Genomic DNA, 15,891 nt, shown 5'->3' on the forward strand with positions numbered 1-15,891 from the left:
GTATATTTTACGATTCGCAAATAACTTCGAAGACGGAAAAACATGAATACCTCGGAAGGAAAAAACATGGAATAGAGGGGAAAAAAAATATTTTTTTTGTTCTCACCTCACCGGAATTTCAATTACGAAGAAAATCGTATGAGTTTTTATTTTTAATAAAATCTAACTCTATATTGATTATTGAACGCGTAACATTCTGAATCAAGAGCCTGCGCCATGATTAGTCGCTATACAAAATTTATACGAATCTGAATAAAATTATCCCACAGGATAATGTTGATATTATTCTAATTATAGAATTGTATATATATATATATATATATATAAACTCTCGGTCCAGAATTGCGTACATATTTCTTTTGAGATCCGACGTCCTTTTGGCGCCAGATAGGAATAACGCGATAGCACACACACGTCGTTGAACTTACTAATAACTCTCGGTCCAGAATTGCGTAGTCGCTATACAAAATTTATACGAATCTGAATAAAATTATCCCACAGGATAATGTTGATATTATTCTAATTATAGAATTGTATATATATATATATATATATATAAACTCTCGGTCCAGAATTGCGTACATATTTCTTTTGAGATCCGACGTCCTTTTGGCGCCAGATAGGAATAACGCGATAGCACACACACGTCGTTGAACTTACTAATTGCTATGATAAATAATTATCTTTGTAAAATTGTATTCTGGACTGTATTATACAGTTGTCCGGACACATCCATCCACATCGTCACCATCTTATCATCCGCGTCGATACGCAGTGCCAAGAAAAAATTAGACGAACTAGGGTCAACGTCATAACCAAGACAATACTCTGGAAATAGTTGTCTATGTCTTTGAAAATGAATTGTCCCATCTATGACTCGACAATGTCCACCTTGCGTGTCGCGTACCTTACAGCTAAGAGACTCTCATTCGTAACTCAAGAAGAGTTACTATCACTTTCGTCAGGATTCTTTATTCACAAACATCAGAGGCCCGACTGGGGTGGCTGATGAGTGCTCCAGGGTACGTCCGCAATTGCTGGAGGCATACTGGCTTGATTGTGCATGGAACGTGGTGCCCTCATTATCTCATCAGCAGGAGCGCAGTGAGGTCGAGGCCCGGGTTCGGGAGTGTAGGTGAAGGTCAAACCTGTGGCGTAGATGATGCCGTCGTTTCTCACCAGAGATACTGGTACCTGAGTGGGTTGACGTACCCAAAGCCATTCTCCCCTGAAGAGAGATATATCCGGTACTACGCAGAGCATACTCTCTTGGCACCGGTACATGGTCTCCGCCTCGACGTCGCCAAACCAGACCTGAAGATTAGGTGTAAAATTGTCACCAGTCAGTTCCAACATAGCTACGTCACCTCCGCCATTCAGATGAAGACTGTGGACCAGCGGTACCGGTGTCACTGGTGAACGGACTGGACCCATTCCTTCGAAGAATTGATATTCTGCTTTGTCTGTACTGATGATGGTCCAGCACGCGCCGTCATTGATCATTTCTTTGTTCGCCTCCTTAGGACATGGCGTTGCTTGAAATTGAATGATTCGCTCCTGCGACAGGCACAGGTACATGTGATCTGTGTCCTTCATGTAGAATGCGCACTTGTGAAGCTGAGAGACAGGATCATCTGCTTCCAAACTGGCCATTTGCTTGTCGACTTTTCTTATTATAAGTCGGGGCAAAGCCATACCCGTTACAGAGCAGACAAGTTTCACCGTACTTCCATAATGTACGTATCCGTCGCGAACCTGAAATTCTTCAGACTCACTCTCATTGTCGTCTAATAGATGTATAGTGAATGCACCCCACTGCGTCGAGCTCGCATGGAAGTTGCCGTTTTCCACGTGCAGATAACGCGTACTCACTGTCTGTGACCTGAGCCTATTAAATAGAGCGACCTTGGTGCCACTTGCTATACAGAGATCAGCATTCTTTAGTGACTGTTTTTTCTTTGAAGGTTTAGAGATCACTTTTATTCTTTTGCTATGAAAGACCCCAATGTCGTGTCCGCTGCCGTAGAACATCTTTACGGACAACATAAAGTGCTTTCTCTTGTCGGAGTCCGATATGTACAGAGTTTTTGCCGCGCAGTATTGTTTACCATTGTTAAGGTCCAATTGTTGCATATCCTGATCGGAATTGCCAATACCGATGAAGGCGCACAGCTGGGCAGATTGTTCGGTTTCACCCTCGCGCAACATCTGCTCCTGACGCATCCTCCAGCCGTCGCCAAAGAGATATATGCAGGGAGGTGGACAGAAAAATCGTTTCTCATTGCCGTATGACTTCTGGGCGACTTTTGCATGTAATATTACTATAACCATATCGCTACGGTCACGCAAGTAACGTTCCATGGCTTCGCGAGTTAATCGTTGATCCTGATGATCCGGCCTGTAGACACCCGTGCCAAAACGGGGATAAGACATCACGGCTGTCGGGGAAGGTGGCGACTGCATCCCGTGGGCCATGGTTGGCAAACCAAACTGGTGTGGCATATTTATGGTGGCTTTCTGGAGTCCGACGCTTCCGATATGATTAGTTTAAACGTGGATTGACCACTCTTTTACATTTTCATCCTTCTTGGCTGTTCTCTTCGATGAATCTGTTGATTTAAGTAAAAATATGTGTAATATAATAAGCTGAGGAGCTGATGTAAGTCATGGGAAGAGTTTTTATTATTTTCACAGAGTATAATTAACTTCAGATATCTTGTTTTAAACAAGCTGCAGGGAATTACTGGTCTTCGCACAGGAAAAAGGAAACGACTATGAACCGTGGGAATGAAGCTGAGCTCATTTTTCCTGCATGAATTAAGGTGCCCCTGTATGCTGCACAGTGGGACTTTAAATGGCATGGAAAATGATTCCAGTATCAGAGAGATTGTGACTTGTTACAGATAATCACAACTAATTATATGATATCTAGTGTTAATTAGTGCAACATGAAACTATGGCCCAGTAGTGATTAATATAATCTATCGTGAAGTGCTCGATTGCTCTTTTACTATCGACGTATCTACCAATTATAAATGCTAATCAAGGTTATGAGTTATTCTATGCAGTGCATTGCATATTAATAGTGTATGTGAGTTAACCAATAAGATAAACCACAGATCAAAAAGTATTGGATAGTTCGACATGGAATATTGAAACAAATATAGTGGTTACCAAAATTTTTTTCACTTAGTATTCTTTTTTACAGCAGAGGTTATATCATTCTCAAATACACGCAATAGTAACATCATTAAAACAATTAAATATTTCAAAATAAAAGATAAACATTATAATACAACCGTAGCTTTCTAGCCTTATTCTACAAATGCACACGGACATAAGTATCGTATTCATCAATGGTATGAGTAAAAAGTTATTGAGTCAAACAAAATTATTAGCTTTTTCATGATCACTAAAGAATGATGGGTAGAAACAGCAACGAAAACGCACAGCCTTCAAGGAAGGTAAAAAATGAGCCCAGAGAGTAGTGAATCCACTGTTTATTTACATGAGAAAGCAACAAGACAAAAAGAGGTATACGAACAACAAAACCACAAAAACATTATTTCACTAAAAGTGAATTTAAAAAACTCACCTCATTTAGAACAGCGAGCCATCGTTGGCTCAACGCCTGTGTCCATTTTCCCAGTGTCTACCTCGTCTCGTAAACACACCAGCAGCACCGCCGGGCTATTCTGGCTAATCCATTCAAAAAACACCTGTTCACTTTCCGAATTTTCCGAACAGTCCTGCCAACCTTACGTATAATTCCCCAGGATGGCGGTGGTTTGAATGAGACTAGTAAGTAAAGAATCCAAAAATTCTACAGAGCAATAACAACCTCGTGCCCTACTCAAGGTAATCACATCTAGTCCTCAAAGAAGTACCAAGGATACATTTCTCTCCCGATGAAGCTGCGTATCCCAGAACACAAGTCTAACCGGCGTTCGCCGTGTAACTAAGTTCCTGGCGACAACGTAGAGTTATTACGGGCGCGTAAGTGGCTGCAGTTTCTATTGTTTTACTGTTGTACAATGGCCCGTCCGACCCCAGCACTCTCTTGATGCCGCACTCCCTTCATCCACTCTGCCCCCTCCTGACCGTGGAATTGCTGCCGCAAAAGGATGTTGGGGTTACCCTGGGGGGCGTGGGAAAAACCTGCTGTGGGAAAGAGTGGGTGGCCTCTGCCTCTCTGCTGCTGCCTCACTCCACTTTTGCTACGATGATGACGATACGATATATACACACGCTCTTTCGGACTCGGCCCTCTCGCCTCAATCGCCTGCGACTCCTCTTGTTCTGCGCGTATCCTTGCCTTGACTCTCTGAATTAGTAGAATTGTATTCGTAAACAAAGTGGATACTATCAGAAATCAGTCTCTTCTACTTCCTTGGATTTTAAACTAATTGCTTGTGCCAAGCTGTGTTGCTCTTGTTTTATGTATGTACTTAACAGCGAGAAATTATGATGATTTAAGACCCTATATATGAACTAGCGAAAGGTCTATATGTTTTTATGTACCACCATTTGGAATGCTTATGAAATTCTCTTAGACTCGTTAAGCTTCACATGGGAAACATTCTAGATATCTTTATATGGAATAAATATAATTCTACTAGGATGTTTCATAAATTATTTTTTACTCTTGTTATTTTATCGCATTACAAATATGGTTGGATATATTTTAAATCTTGATCTAAAAAAATCTTAAAACATTGTTGGAACATTACAGTTTTTTTTATATAAAAATGTATTTTTTTGTCGAATTTGGAGGGTAATATCTTTTTTTATTGCGTTGAATATATAACACCCTCTTGTATGGAAATAACCGTAAATGAAGAGTTCTAACATTCATTTTCTTATGTAATACTTTATTTATGAGATGATATGAATTTTTTCCCGTCTACATGATTGAAGATTGATGATATTCTTATGAGGATCTACACTGTATATCTGACAACATTTCAAATTGTTTGACGTTAACACCATGGCGATAGATTTCCAGTTGGCGCTTGTGTAGTTAACGTAACTGGTACTTTTTGTAGAATGCTTGCTTGCTTGTTTCTAGATTATAATTATATCCAGGTTTTTTCCACAGCGGATGAAGCCGAAATTCCAGTGAGCATGAGACTGTTCTTACATCCAAATTAATACTGATCATCACAACTTAACATATCAACTGTCAAATTTAGTTTCTTCCATAGGTTAGAATAGGTGATTCTATCATGAGAAATTAACATTGTTTGTCTGTTTCAGATATAACTTAGAGAATCATGGGGGTATATGGCCTGTGGCGTTTACTTGATTCTACAGGAAAGCCAGTTCCATTAGAAACACTCGAAGGAAAGGTTCTTGCAGTCGGTATCCTTGACTATTTTCAAATAAAATAATTAACCATAGAATATTTGTCCTTGACTCGATCCTTCAGATGTTTCGATATGGATACATCAAGTGTTGCAAGGATATCAGGATCGGAGGGGCAGTCCTCTTCCTAATGCACATCTTATCGGTCTTTTCCACAGAATCTGCAAGTTATTGTACTATAAAATAAAGCCAGTCTTTGTTTTCGATGGCGGTGTACCTCTGTTGAAAAAGAATACCATCGTGAGTAGCTTAAAGTGTAAAAAAGCCATCTACGTATTTGACGCGGACGCCTATCTTGATAATAATATTGCACGCACGTAATTAACACAACGTGGGAACCAGGTAGTGAGAAAAGAAGCTGTCCATTCCATTGTGTTTCAGGCTTCTCGCAGGAAGCAGAAAGCCATTGCTGCTAGTAAGGCGCAGAAGATGAAGAATGACTTGATAAACAATCTCATAAAGCACTCCATAGTAAAGGGTGCTCTTAACAAAAATTCCGATGCTGGTCCTTCTCAACTTCCTGAAAATCTAGATACTACTGTGGATGATATCTTTAAACTGCCTATTGTGCCTAACACTAGTCAGTCCCCATCTGACTACGATTCAGGCTCAGACTCTTCTGAGGAGATAAGTCCCAGAAGGCTAACAAAGTGGACAGGAAATATTCATAATGTTGACGTTGATAGTGAAGAATTTAAAGCATTGCCGGCCGATGTTCGTTATGATATACTCACAGATCTCAAAGAAACCAGAAAACAAAATTCGTGGGGTCGACTTCACGAAATGCCAGAAGTACGTCAAATGTTCTATGACAAGAAAACAAATTTACTTATATCAATTAAACTTTTAAAAATCTGAAACAGTCTTTTTTAGGATACCAATGAATTTTCGGATTTTCAAATGAAACGTTTATTGAAACGTAGATACGTTCAAGAGTCATTAGAAAATGCTGAGAAGGAAATGGGCGGAAAAACTTTAACTCTGGAGGAGCTAAATAAACTTCTGAACGAACAGGGAATAAATACATTTGAACGTGACACAGTATTTCGAATAGCTTCCGACAACATCACTAGATTAATTTACATTAGCGGTTCGTGAAATTTTTTTCAAGGTAATTGATCCAGAATTGACATTTCTTTTGACTAATGATCGTTACTTTTAGATAAGAAAGCCATTACGGCCGGTAATTATGAAAGTAATGAGTCCTCTTCAAATAACACCAATTCGCAATTGGCAGTTATTTCGGAAAAAGATGAAACCCAGAAATCGGAAGATACGTTACCTGTTATGGAAAATATTCAAGAATACCAGCTGGATAGCGATTGGGATTCAGATGTTGAATTAATTGATTCGCCACAACCTCCTAAAAAGTATTTTGGAAAAACTACGTTAAACCCTGCTGTGTCTTATATGCTAGAACACAGTGGTTTGACGCAGGAACAAATTTTATCGTTAATTGAACAAAATAAGAAAGACAAAAAAAGTTCAGAGAAGAGTTTAAGGCGTTCAGAAAAATCTGTTAAATCAGAATGTCCTAGTTCCCATGAAAAAGACGACATGGAAAGTTTAGGAAGTTCAGAGGAGCTAAAGGAAATTAATGAAATATCAAAAGGAACCGACTTAATTTCGAAAACGGTGTCTACGGAGTCCAATTCTGAATCAGATAATATGGTTGAAGTAATTGAAGATTATAGTAATTTAGAGTCGATTAAGAGAATAGATCAATCTAAAGAATCAATTACGTCTACAACGGAAGTGGGATTAGATTCTACGGATTCTGATACGGATGGCTTCATAGAAGTTGAAGACGTACATATTCCAAACGTTACTATTATTCCAAAATCACTTCCGGGTCCAACTTTAGAAATAAGAATAAAGACTGATGAATTGAAGGAAGACGATATGTTTACCAACGTATTTAAAATCGATAACACAAAATCATTGAATCCTGAGACTTTTATTCCACAACCACAAGAAATACCAAAACAAGATTTAGAATCCAGTCTAACAAAGTTACCGGACATTACATCCGAAAAAGCAATAGAAAAAGAAATAGATAAATTACCGGAAAAGTTGAAAAATCCATCTGAAGAACAACAATTACTAGAAAACAAAACCAATGAGGAAATAGCACATACAGAAAAAAGTACCGATTCCGATATAATCCCTGTAGAAAGTGCGGAAACTGAAAAATCTGAAGTCCCAAAAATTCAGCCTGTAATTTTGCCTTTGGATAAGGACGAACTTTTTTCTATGGAGGTAAATAAACCTGTCTATTTTTTTATTCACTATAAAAATATGATAATGATATTCTTTTAGAAAAAATTAGAAAGCGAACAACAAGAACTCTGTGGAGAAATTGGAAAATTAGAAAGGCAAGCAACAGACATAACCGATCAAATGAGAATAGAAGCTCAGGTATATGATTCATACTGAATTTAAATTCCCGACATAATAAAATATTATTTTACACTTAATACTCATTACTCTAGGAACTTCTACGTCTTTTTGGTATTCCTTATATTGTGGCTCCTATGGAAGCTGAGGCGCAGTGCGCCTATTTAGAAACAATTAATTTAACCGATGGAACAATAACAGACGATTCTGATATTTGGCTATTTGGTGGAAAATGCGTCTATAAAAACTTTTTCAACAATAACAAGCGTGTACTACAATTTCTTTCTGATGATATAAAATATCATTTCAGTGAGTTCATTATACATAATCGTTAAAAATTGGTTGAATCCTTACTATATGCGTTTATGTTACTTCCACAAATGTTTCACTTGGTATTTTTTTACAGAACTAACAAGATATGAAATGATTCAGTTGGCACTTCTGGTAGGTAGCGATTATACCACAGGTGTTCCTGGCATCGGACCTGTCGCAGCTTTAGAAGTTCTTGCTGCTTTTCCATCCGATCGCGAGAATATACTTCGAGGACTACGAAGCTTTTATTCCTGGCTCAATACAGGCAGAGTTGTTGGTCCTGGTAAAGCGGGTCTCCGTAACAAGATCAAAAATGTTCAAATAGAAAAAGGTACCAAAGCATTCTTTTTTGTAAATGTATGATTTTGTTGCAACAATTTTAAATGACAGATTTATTAATTGCAAGTCCATTTTGTGACAGGTTTTCCTAGCGAAGCAGTAGCTCAGGCTTATTTATTTCCAACGGTCGACGAGTCAAAGGAAACGTTTTCATGGGGTAAGCCAAATTCGGTTCTTTTGGCTGATTACACGAGACAAAAATTCGGTTGGAGTCGAGCGAAATTTGATGATATTTTTGGACCTGTATTAAAGCGAATGCACGAGAAAAAGAGTCAGAAATATATAGATTCTTATTTCAAAGTGAAAACCGTGCCGAAATCTATTGAAACTAATCTGAGTAAAAGAGTTCAGAAAGCAGTAAATCAATTGGGCGGAGAAGCGGAAAGATCGGATTTGAATGAAGAAAAAAAACCATCAAAAAAGAAGAAGGCATCAGGAAAGTCCAAAAAATCAACAGTCGAAATAACTCCTGAAACTAATCCGAATGCCGATACCAAAAAAGTTGTCGACAACTTGGGCGAGAGTAGCAAGAATTCCCAGGAATATATCCCACAAAGAGAAAAAGACAAGGCAAACTCTTTGAAGAAAAAACTTAAAGCCATTGAGGTTTTTCGAAAGTCAAAAAAAGGTCCAGGGCGTACAAAAAAAGTCAAACGATCCAGCTGTACAATAAAAATGGAGGCAGAACTTTCAGAAAGTAGCAGTAGTTCCTAGTGGATGTAATTTACAATAGTCAAATCGTTGTTTTTCTGTTCCTTTCTACATTTTGTAGCATGATCAAGATTATTAATAAAAATGTTGATAATACTTATATATATACAAAAGATACTGCATTTCACATCATGCAAAACAAGTAATATATACAAGGTCATATATTTACATCTTTATATTAGAGCAAAATCCGTTCATGGCAGCGGCTTCAAAATTATTGCTAATTGATTATGCTATTACGTGAAACGTGTTATCAAAAACCAGCTGTTCTTCCTTCACGACGAAAATCTGAATTCGCTGTTACAATTCCATCCTTTACAGCTACTCCAGTTATCGCACTTCCGATTCCACTATATTTTTTGATATCATGGCCAATTTCGTGAAGAGCTTCAAGAATACTTCGAGAAAATTCATTTTCATTTTGTATATTCATTGGGAACAACTGGAAAACAAAAATTTAATACCAAGTCCACATGCGCGTGAATAAAATTTAAAAAACACCTATCATACCTGATGATGAATTCTGCGAGCATCGATGGACTCCTTAACATCGTAACCCAACCATAAATTAAAAATCATCGCCGTCGCAATTGCAGTTGTAATTTTAGAACCGCCGGCAGCGCCGATGATCAATTTCGCTTTTTTATTCTCGTCCAACTGATAATAAAATTTATTGTCTCCGATTATTATCTTTATATCTCCTGGTATTATATTATGTTGCATGATTAAAAGAAAAAAGGCGTATGTTTGGGGAAAATTCGATGGTTTATACGCCCTTTTGTTATCAACGACGTGACATGTAAAGTCATTGGGAGATAATTGCATGGACGGATTATTAAAAAAAGACATAGGTCATGATGACAACTCTCGTTATTACAAAGTATTGCACAATGTCTTCAAACACGAGAGTCAATGATAACAGATATTATGACAGGAAAATGCATTCCAATGAATACCATAATCTTTATCATTCAGTGTATAGATTTCGATATAATAATTTATCTTCCTTTTTGTAGAGTCATACGTAGGTGGAAGAAAACTGGTCACAGTACTATAGTGCATTGCACAATATTGGGCAGAATTGGTGATCGTAAATTTTAAAAAAATCTTACCACTATAGTCGGGCTCATTGAACTCAAAGGTCTCTTTCCAGGAGCTATGTAATTAACAGGTGACGATGGTAAACCAAAGGCATTAGTGGTGTTCGGTACACTAAAGTCATCCATCTCGTCATTAAATATTATACCAGTTGAGTTGGATCGTATCATAGCACCAAATCTATAAAAATCGTTTGATCATAAAAATAATTTTTTTACATTCAAATTGAACTTTGTTCATAAACAGATGACGTACACTAGATTGATCGTAGCAGTGACAGACACAGCGGAACCATCAGGGGCCAAGACTGATATATGAGCAGTTCCAGAATCTTCTATCTGATCAGTTACTGCACCGTAATAAGTTGGATCCGAACTTGTCCAATCATCGCGAATCGAACCCCTCACCTCTTCCGCATAAGCAGTGGACGTAAGGTTCCCCACTACACTGTCTACATAAAGAAATATTAAAAGTGGTAAATTAATATTTATAAGTATCATTATCACCCATCATTATGTATTTAAATTATTTTTTTATCAGTTGAATTAATTTCAATAAAACCCAGCAAAGGGGCAAGAGCGTCCCAGTATTAAACCCTGATTAGTTCATTGATAAGTGCAGTGAGTCAGTAAAGGTCTATCAATAGCTCATTCTTAATTATTTGTTCTTAGACTTAGAGTCAATGATAATGTTTAATTATTACTGATATTAACGTAGTCAGGATCCCCAAGTTCGGTTCGTCTCGCGTAAGCCCATTTGAATGTTTCAATGATTCTTTGCCACATGACGTTTTCGTCATTTGTAGGAATGAGCGCTTGAAGAACATTCATCATGAACGTGAGGACAACTCCAGAACCAGGTGGTGGTGCTGTATACATAGTTAAGTTTCCAATAGTTGCCTCTACTGGAGTTTTCCATTTGACCCTAAAATCATTTAATGATTTAATAATTTTACATATACAATTCCTTCGTCAGAATATGCACATATGTGAAATATAGAAGAGTAGGCCAACGTGTAATTCTGTAGATCCTCCTTGGTAATGATTCCACCGAATGCCTGAATTTCAGCAACCAAATCATCACCCATTGTTCCATTATAAAAAATGCCAGGACCTTGCTCAGCGATTAGTCGTAGCGTTTTCGCCAATTTTGGTCTCTTTATTCTATCGCCTACCTAAATATATAAATTATTGTCTTCCAAAATTTTGAAATAATACATTATGCCACTAGTGCGTAAAGTGAACCTTTTTTTCACGAGCCGTGATCGTCGCAAAGGAGTCGCCGGCCACGAGTTCTCGCGAGTGAAAAACAATCATGCAGAAATTGCATACGCTATTTTTTGCACGGCCGTTCATGTGTGAAATTCGATTTTCAGTGCGTAAAGTGTACTTTTCACATTGCACGCAGTATGAAAAAAAAAAAAAAAACACTTTACGCACTCAAAATCGAACATTACACATGAACTTTATTCACGGCCGTGCAAAAAAATATAATTCTTATTAAAAATTATTCCCCTTACCTGCCAACTAGAATTGGTTTCAGGATTTATAAGAATTTCTGCGAGAGTTGGTTCAGCCTTTATATTTTCCTTCTTGTTTAATAAATAACTAGCCAAGTAATTCGTTACGTAAGAACCAATATAACATAGTTCTATATTGGGTTCAAATAACTCGGACCACGTCAGTTTGCCGAATCTTTGATGTGCTTCCCAGTACCCCAATAATTCGCCTGGCACGGCAACAGCCAGACCACCTGAATAAAAATTGTATATAATTTATATAAATTTATGTTAAAATTAATTGCACGAAAATAATCAATCTATCAATTTCATTTACCATATTGAGACAATGTAGTGTTTTCTAAATACATATTCTCCGTAGCATTTCCCGGCGCCGTTTCTCTAGCGTCGAGAGAATAAGCAGCCTCAGTCTCAGCATCCCAAATAGTCATGAAGAATCCACCTCCAAGACCCGTACTGAACAATCATTGTTTAACAGACTATTGTACGGAATTACTATACAAGTTATACAGGGTGTTTCTTTTATCTCTGCCACCTTAAATATCTCGGTAATTATCGACGTCACAAAGAAATGTTATCAGACAAAAGTTGTACGGTGTGGAGGGGGCCTTCAAATGCGACCAATTTTTTTTTATTTCGGTGGAGGCGTTGATGCACAATGAAGGTCACCGTCACTTTTTTAAATAGAATGGTACATTTTTTTTCAACCATCTTGTGGAGCACCTCAAGTCGTATAAAAAAGTTTAGGGGCTCAAAGTCGTTCAAGGTCATTCAAGGTCAGTATCGATGATACAAATCTAAATATCTCGGATCGGATTGGTAGTTTTACACATTTGGTATTTTCAAATTTATATTTTATTTCTGCTTTTCTGGAAGAAATATTAACTGTGCTGCTTGAAGATCTAACCTTGTGGGATCGGCAAAACCTCTGGTATCAACGTGATGGTTGTCCAGCTCATTTTGCACGGATAGCTCGCAATGCTGTCGACCGAAAATTTGGTAATAAGCAGATTAGCCGAGGATCACGAATAGGCTGGCCTGCTAGATCACCGGACTTAAACCCACTCGATTTTTCTTTATGGGGGACATTGAAGATGACTACCAAATATTTGGTGGTGATCCGAGATATTTAGATTTGTATCATCGATACTGACCTTGAATGACCTTGAACGACTTTGAGCCCCTAAACTTTTTTATACGACTTGAGGTGCTCCACAAGATGGTTGAAAAAAAATGTACCATTCTATTTAAAAAAGTGACGGTGACCTTCATTGTGCATCAACGCCTCCACCGAAATAAAAAAAAATTGGTCGCATTTGAAGGCCCCCTCCACACCGTACAACTTTTGTCTGATAACATTTCTTTGTGACGGCACCATTTAAAAAAATGGAGGTGACCTTCACTGTGTATCAGCGCCTCCACCGAGATAAAAAAAATTGGTCGCATTTGGTGGCCCCTTCCACACCGTACAACTTTTGTTTGAAACATTTTGTTGTTACATCGATAATTACCGAGTTATTTCGGGTGGCAGAGATAATAGAAATACCCTGTATATCAATATAAATATAATTGCAGAATACCTATGGAGAGAAGCAATTCCTTCGCAAATTAAAGCTGCGATTGCAGCATCCACAGCTGAGCCATTTTTAGCTAACATATCAACGCCGATCTGTGCACATTCTTGGCCATTCGTTGAGACAGCAGCCTAAGCAGAAATATAACCCATCAATTGCAATATAATGAAAGTAACAATTAATTAGGCATCCATTCACAAATTGTCTCAAGATTATTTGTACCTTGCTGTACTTCCCTAACAAGGAATCACTGACAATTGTCGCTGAGCCTGTTGATTCTGCATTTGTAAAATCTCTTTGTCCAGTGAAAACTAGGACAACTGTCAAAACCACGGCTACGAGTACGACAGCCAGCACACCGGATAGTACAATAGTTTTTTTGGAGCTGTAGAAATACAAAAGTTCCACGAAGTGAAATCAAGGAAATTATGAACGATGGATATACCGAGTAATACTGTATTATAATGGACTGCTGAATATCTATCTGCCATGAATTTTACCAAGACAATTATATACAAATATCATTAAAATTTAGCTTGACGTACGAAACGTCTACAAAATGAGAATAGTTTTCGAAGTGTCAAAGTGAGTAAAAAAAATGTCGTCCTTGGCACAGAAGATTATTTCCTAAAATCCCAAGCTGATATTTTGTGCAGAAACCTTACGTCCACGTAACTCCGTTTATGGGCTATTAGCTTGCGATAAGTAATGCTCTTCAAATCGTACATCATACTATTTCATTTACGTTCACGTTCGTTGTAAAACATTCCCGCGCGATAGTGGCGCACGGCCGAGTAATCAAGAAACGACAAAAGGCGCCAAGGTTGAACGTGATTCTATTTTTTTTCAAAACTCTCTACAATGTATCCTTGTGAAATATCGACTCAACATTATTTTTTTTCAACGCGGTCCTTCTCCAACGTTGACTGTATAAGACAACTGTGCAATGTTCTATTATCATTTTTTGACAATTATTTCAATGATCAATCATAAAATTTACGTTATCGTATGATATTATTAATTATTTATACGATAAGATATACAGTCTTTTGTTAATGCGATAATGCTACGGTTATCCTATATCAAATTATTTAAGATGATGATACATCATTATACGTCATACACCCGTTCTTATATGATGCTGTTTTTTAAATGTCACACAAAATTTTATAGGTTTATAAAGTTATACAAGGGAGACCTTGTATCAGATTGCATATAGATAATTTTTACATTTATCATGGAGGGATAAACAGGTTTGTACTGTATCACAAGTAATCAGTCTTTATACGGAGAAATATCTCTATAGATGTTCGTATTATAATATATTCGTCTTGATCGAGACGTAGGTTAAAAATTTTTCCACGGATTGTACAAATAGTTTCTTAATTAGAAAATGTATCGTTCTCATTGATTTACACGAAATGTTTTAATACGAACACCAAGTATGACAAACGAGATGAGATTAATAAAAGAGGCGATTATCAAACGAAATATGATTTCCGTTGTAGCGCATACAGGATGTTTTAAGTAAAGTGGCATAGAGCATACAAGTACTACGACAATCAAAATAATTGCCGACTTTAACGACCGCGTAAGTTTTATTGCGCGATGATCGGTGCAGTTGAAAATATAATTAGCTAGATAACATTAAATTGCATCTGTTATTGTCAATAGTATTAAAAGGTGACAAGATTACTATAGTTACAAGTGTTCCAAAATGATAAGGCTTTTTATTATCATTAGTATCTAACTGTTGCTTGCTGTTTACTTTAGGATATATTATTTTTTATTGATCTAATGACTATTACATATTAATATGTGTGAAATTATGTGAAGCCATGATTTGTGTGTGATATTCATCAACTATGTACTAACCAAATCATATCGGGCCCATGAGAAAAGCACAGATCCCTCGGTACGTTCAACCTTGACTAAACTTTTCACCAAGCGCAATCGTTTCTTTTATACTGGTTGCTACACTGCTATTCATTCAGTCCATATCCCCTCCTAGTCACCCGCTCAACCTCTTGCTGACAAGAGATATTTGAAATGTGCCAGCACCTTACTATTACAATAGTTATTACGATAAGCACAGGGAGATAATACAAATCTACCCACTGAATCTAAAAGAAAGAAGACGTAGCTATCGAAAGCAGGGTTTTCGGATTTTGGAAATATACTCAGTGAATTTAAAAAATATTCGTATATATTCTGGATATATGTTTAGAGTGAAATTTTCGATAATCAAAATATACTCTGAATAATAAAAAATATTGTTACGAAGATATTAGTGGATATTCAGATTTTCTGAAGAAATCGTAACATTCAAATAGTTTTATTGAAGTCACCCTGTATATAAAAACAATTAAGAAAAAAAAAATAGATAAATCTCTGTCATAAAGATGTGTCAATGTATCTTATAGACTTATGTGTACATACGGACCTAATAATAGAGCAGGAAAAAATTACTGAACATAAGTAAATATTAAATGGTAGTGGTACGAAGGATTGGGTAACCCATAGATTGCTGTAATCAATGAAGTATTTGTGCTAATTAAATAAATTTACACAAAAATA

At 37.1% G+C, this 15,891-nt stretch overlaps 3 protein-coding genes across 7 annotated transcripts; 1 reads left to right on the forward strand and 2 right to left on the reverse strand.

Moving 5' to 3' along the window:
- Nucleotides 1-460: 460 nt before the first annotated feature.
- Nucleotides 461-4,001, reverse strand: LOC107266544 (suppressor of hairless protein). Its single transcript, XM_015737161.2, has 2 exons — nucleotides 3,596-4,001; nucleotides 461-2,609 (listed from the first exon to the last, which is right to left on the reverse strand). Exon 2 carries the CDS (start codon nucleotides 2,500-2,502, stop codon nucleotides 985-987), a length of 1,518 nt encoding a protein of 505 aa, XP_015592647.1. The 5' UTR covers nucleotides 2,503-2,609; nucleotides 3,596-4,001; the 3' UTR covers nucleotides 461-984.
- LOC107266542 (DNA repair protein complementing XP-G cells homolog) lies at nucleotides 3,861-9,227 on the forward strand. Of its 4 annotated transcripts, none has more exons than XM_025083783.1 (10): nucleotides 3,861-3,996; nucleotides 5,257-5,361; nucleotides 5,429-5,604; nucleotides 5,746-6,156; nucleotides 6,238-6,454; nucleotides 6,527-7,623; nucleotides 7,684-7,782; nucleotides 7,857-8,070; nucleotides 8,168-8,404; nucleotides 8,495-9,227. In XM_025083783.1, exons 2-10 carry the CDS (start codon nucleotides 5,274-5,276, stop codon nucleotides 9,124-9,126), a joined length of 3,171 nt encoding a protein of 1,056 aa, XP_024939551.1. In that variant the 5' UTR covers nucleotides 3,861-3,996; nucleotides 5,257-5,273; the 3' UTR covers nucleotides 9,127-9,227. The 4 variants fall into 4 exon arrangements, with proteins under 4 accessions (XP_024939551.1, XP_024939553.1, XP_015592645.1 ...); XM_015737159.2 differs by lacking the exon at nucleotides 3,861-3,996 and adding an exon at nucleotides 4,812-5,118; XM_025083784.1 differs by lacking the exon at nucleotides 3,861-3,996 and adding an exon at nucleotides 5,122-5,200.
- On the reverse strand, nucleotides 9,154-15,544 carry LOC107266543 (glutathione hydrolase 1 proenzyme). Of its 2 annotated transcripts, none has more exons than XM_015737160.2 (11): nucleotides 15,190-15,544; nucleotides 13,537-13,699; nucleotides 13,321-13,445; nucleotides 12,057-12,196; nucleotides 11,741-11,973; nucleotides 11,235-11,395; nucleotides 10,925-11,145; nucleotides 10,477-10,672; nucleotides 10,236-10,401; nucleotides 9,634-9,780; nucleotides 9,154-9,565 (listed from the first exon to the last, which is right to left on the reverse strand). In XM_015737160.2, exons 1-11 carry the CDS (start codon nucleotides 15,195-15,197, stop codon nucleotides 9,377-9,379), a joined length of 1,749 nt encoding a protein of 582 aa, XP_015592646.1. In that variant the 5' UTR covers nucleotides 15,198-15,544; the 3' UTR covers nucleotides 9,154-9,376. The 2 variants fall into 2 exon arrangements, with proteins under 2 accessions (XP_015592646.1, XP_024939559.1); XM_025083791.1 differs by lacking the exon at nucleotides 15,190-15,544 and adding an exon at nucleotides 13,980-15,066.
- Nucleotides 15,545-15,891: the final 347 nt, after the last annotated feature.

Source organism: Cephus cinctus, unplaced genomic scaffold (genome assembly GCF_000341935.2).
Source record: "Cephus cinctus unplaced genomic scaffold, Ccin1 Ccin1_scaffold0325, whole genome shotgun sequence".
Taxonomy (NCBI): domain Eukaryota; kingdom Metazoa; phylum Arthropoda; class Insecta; order Hymenoptera; family Cephidae; genus Cephus; species Cephus cinctus.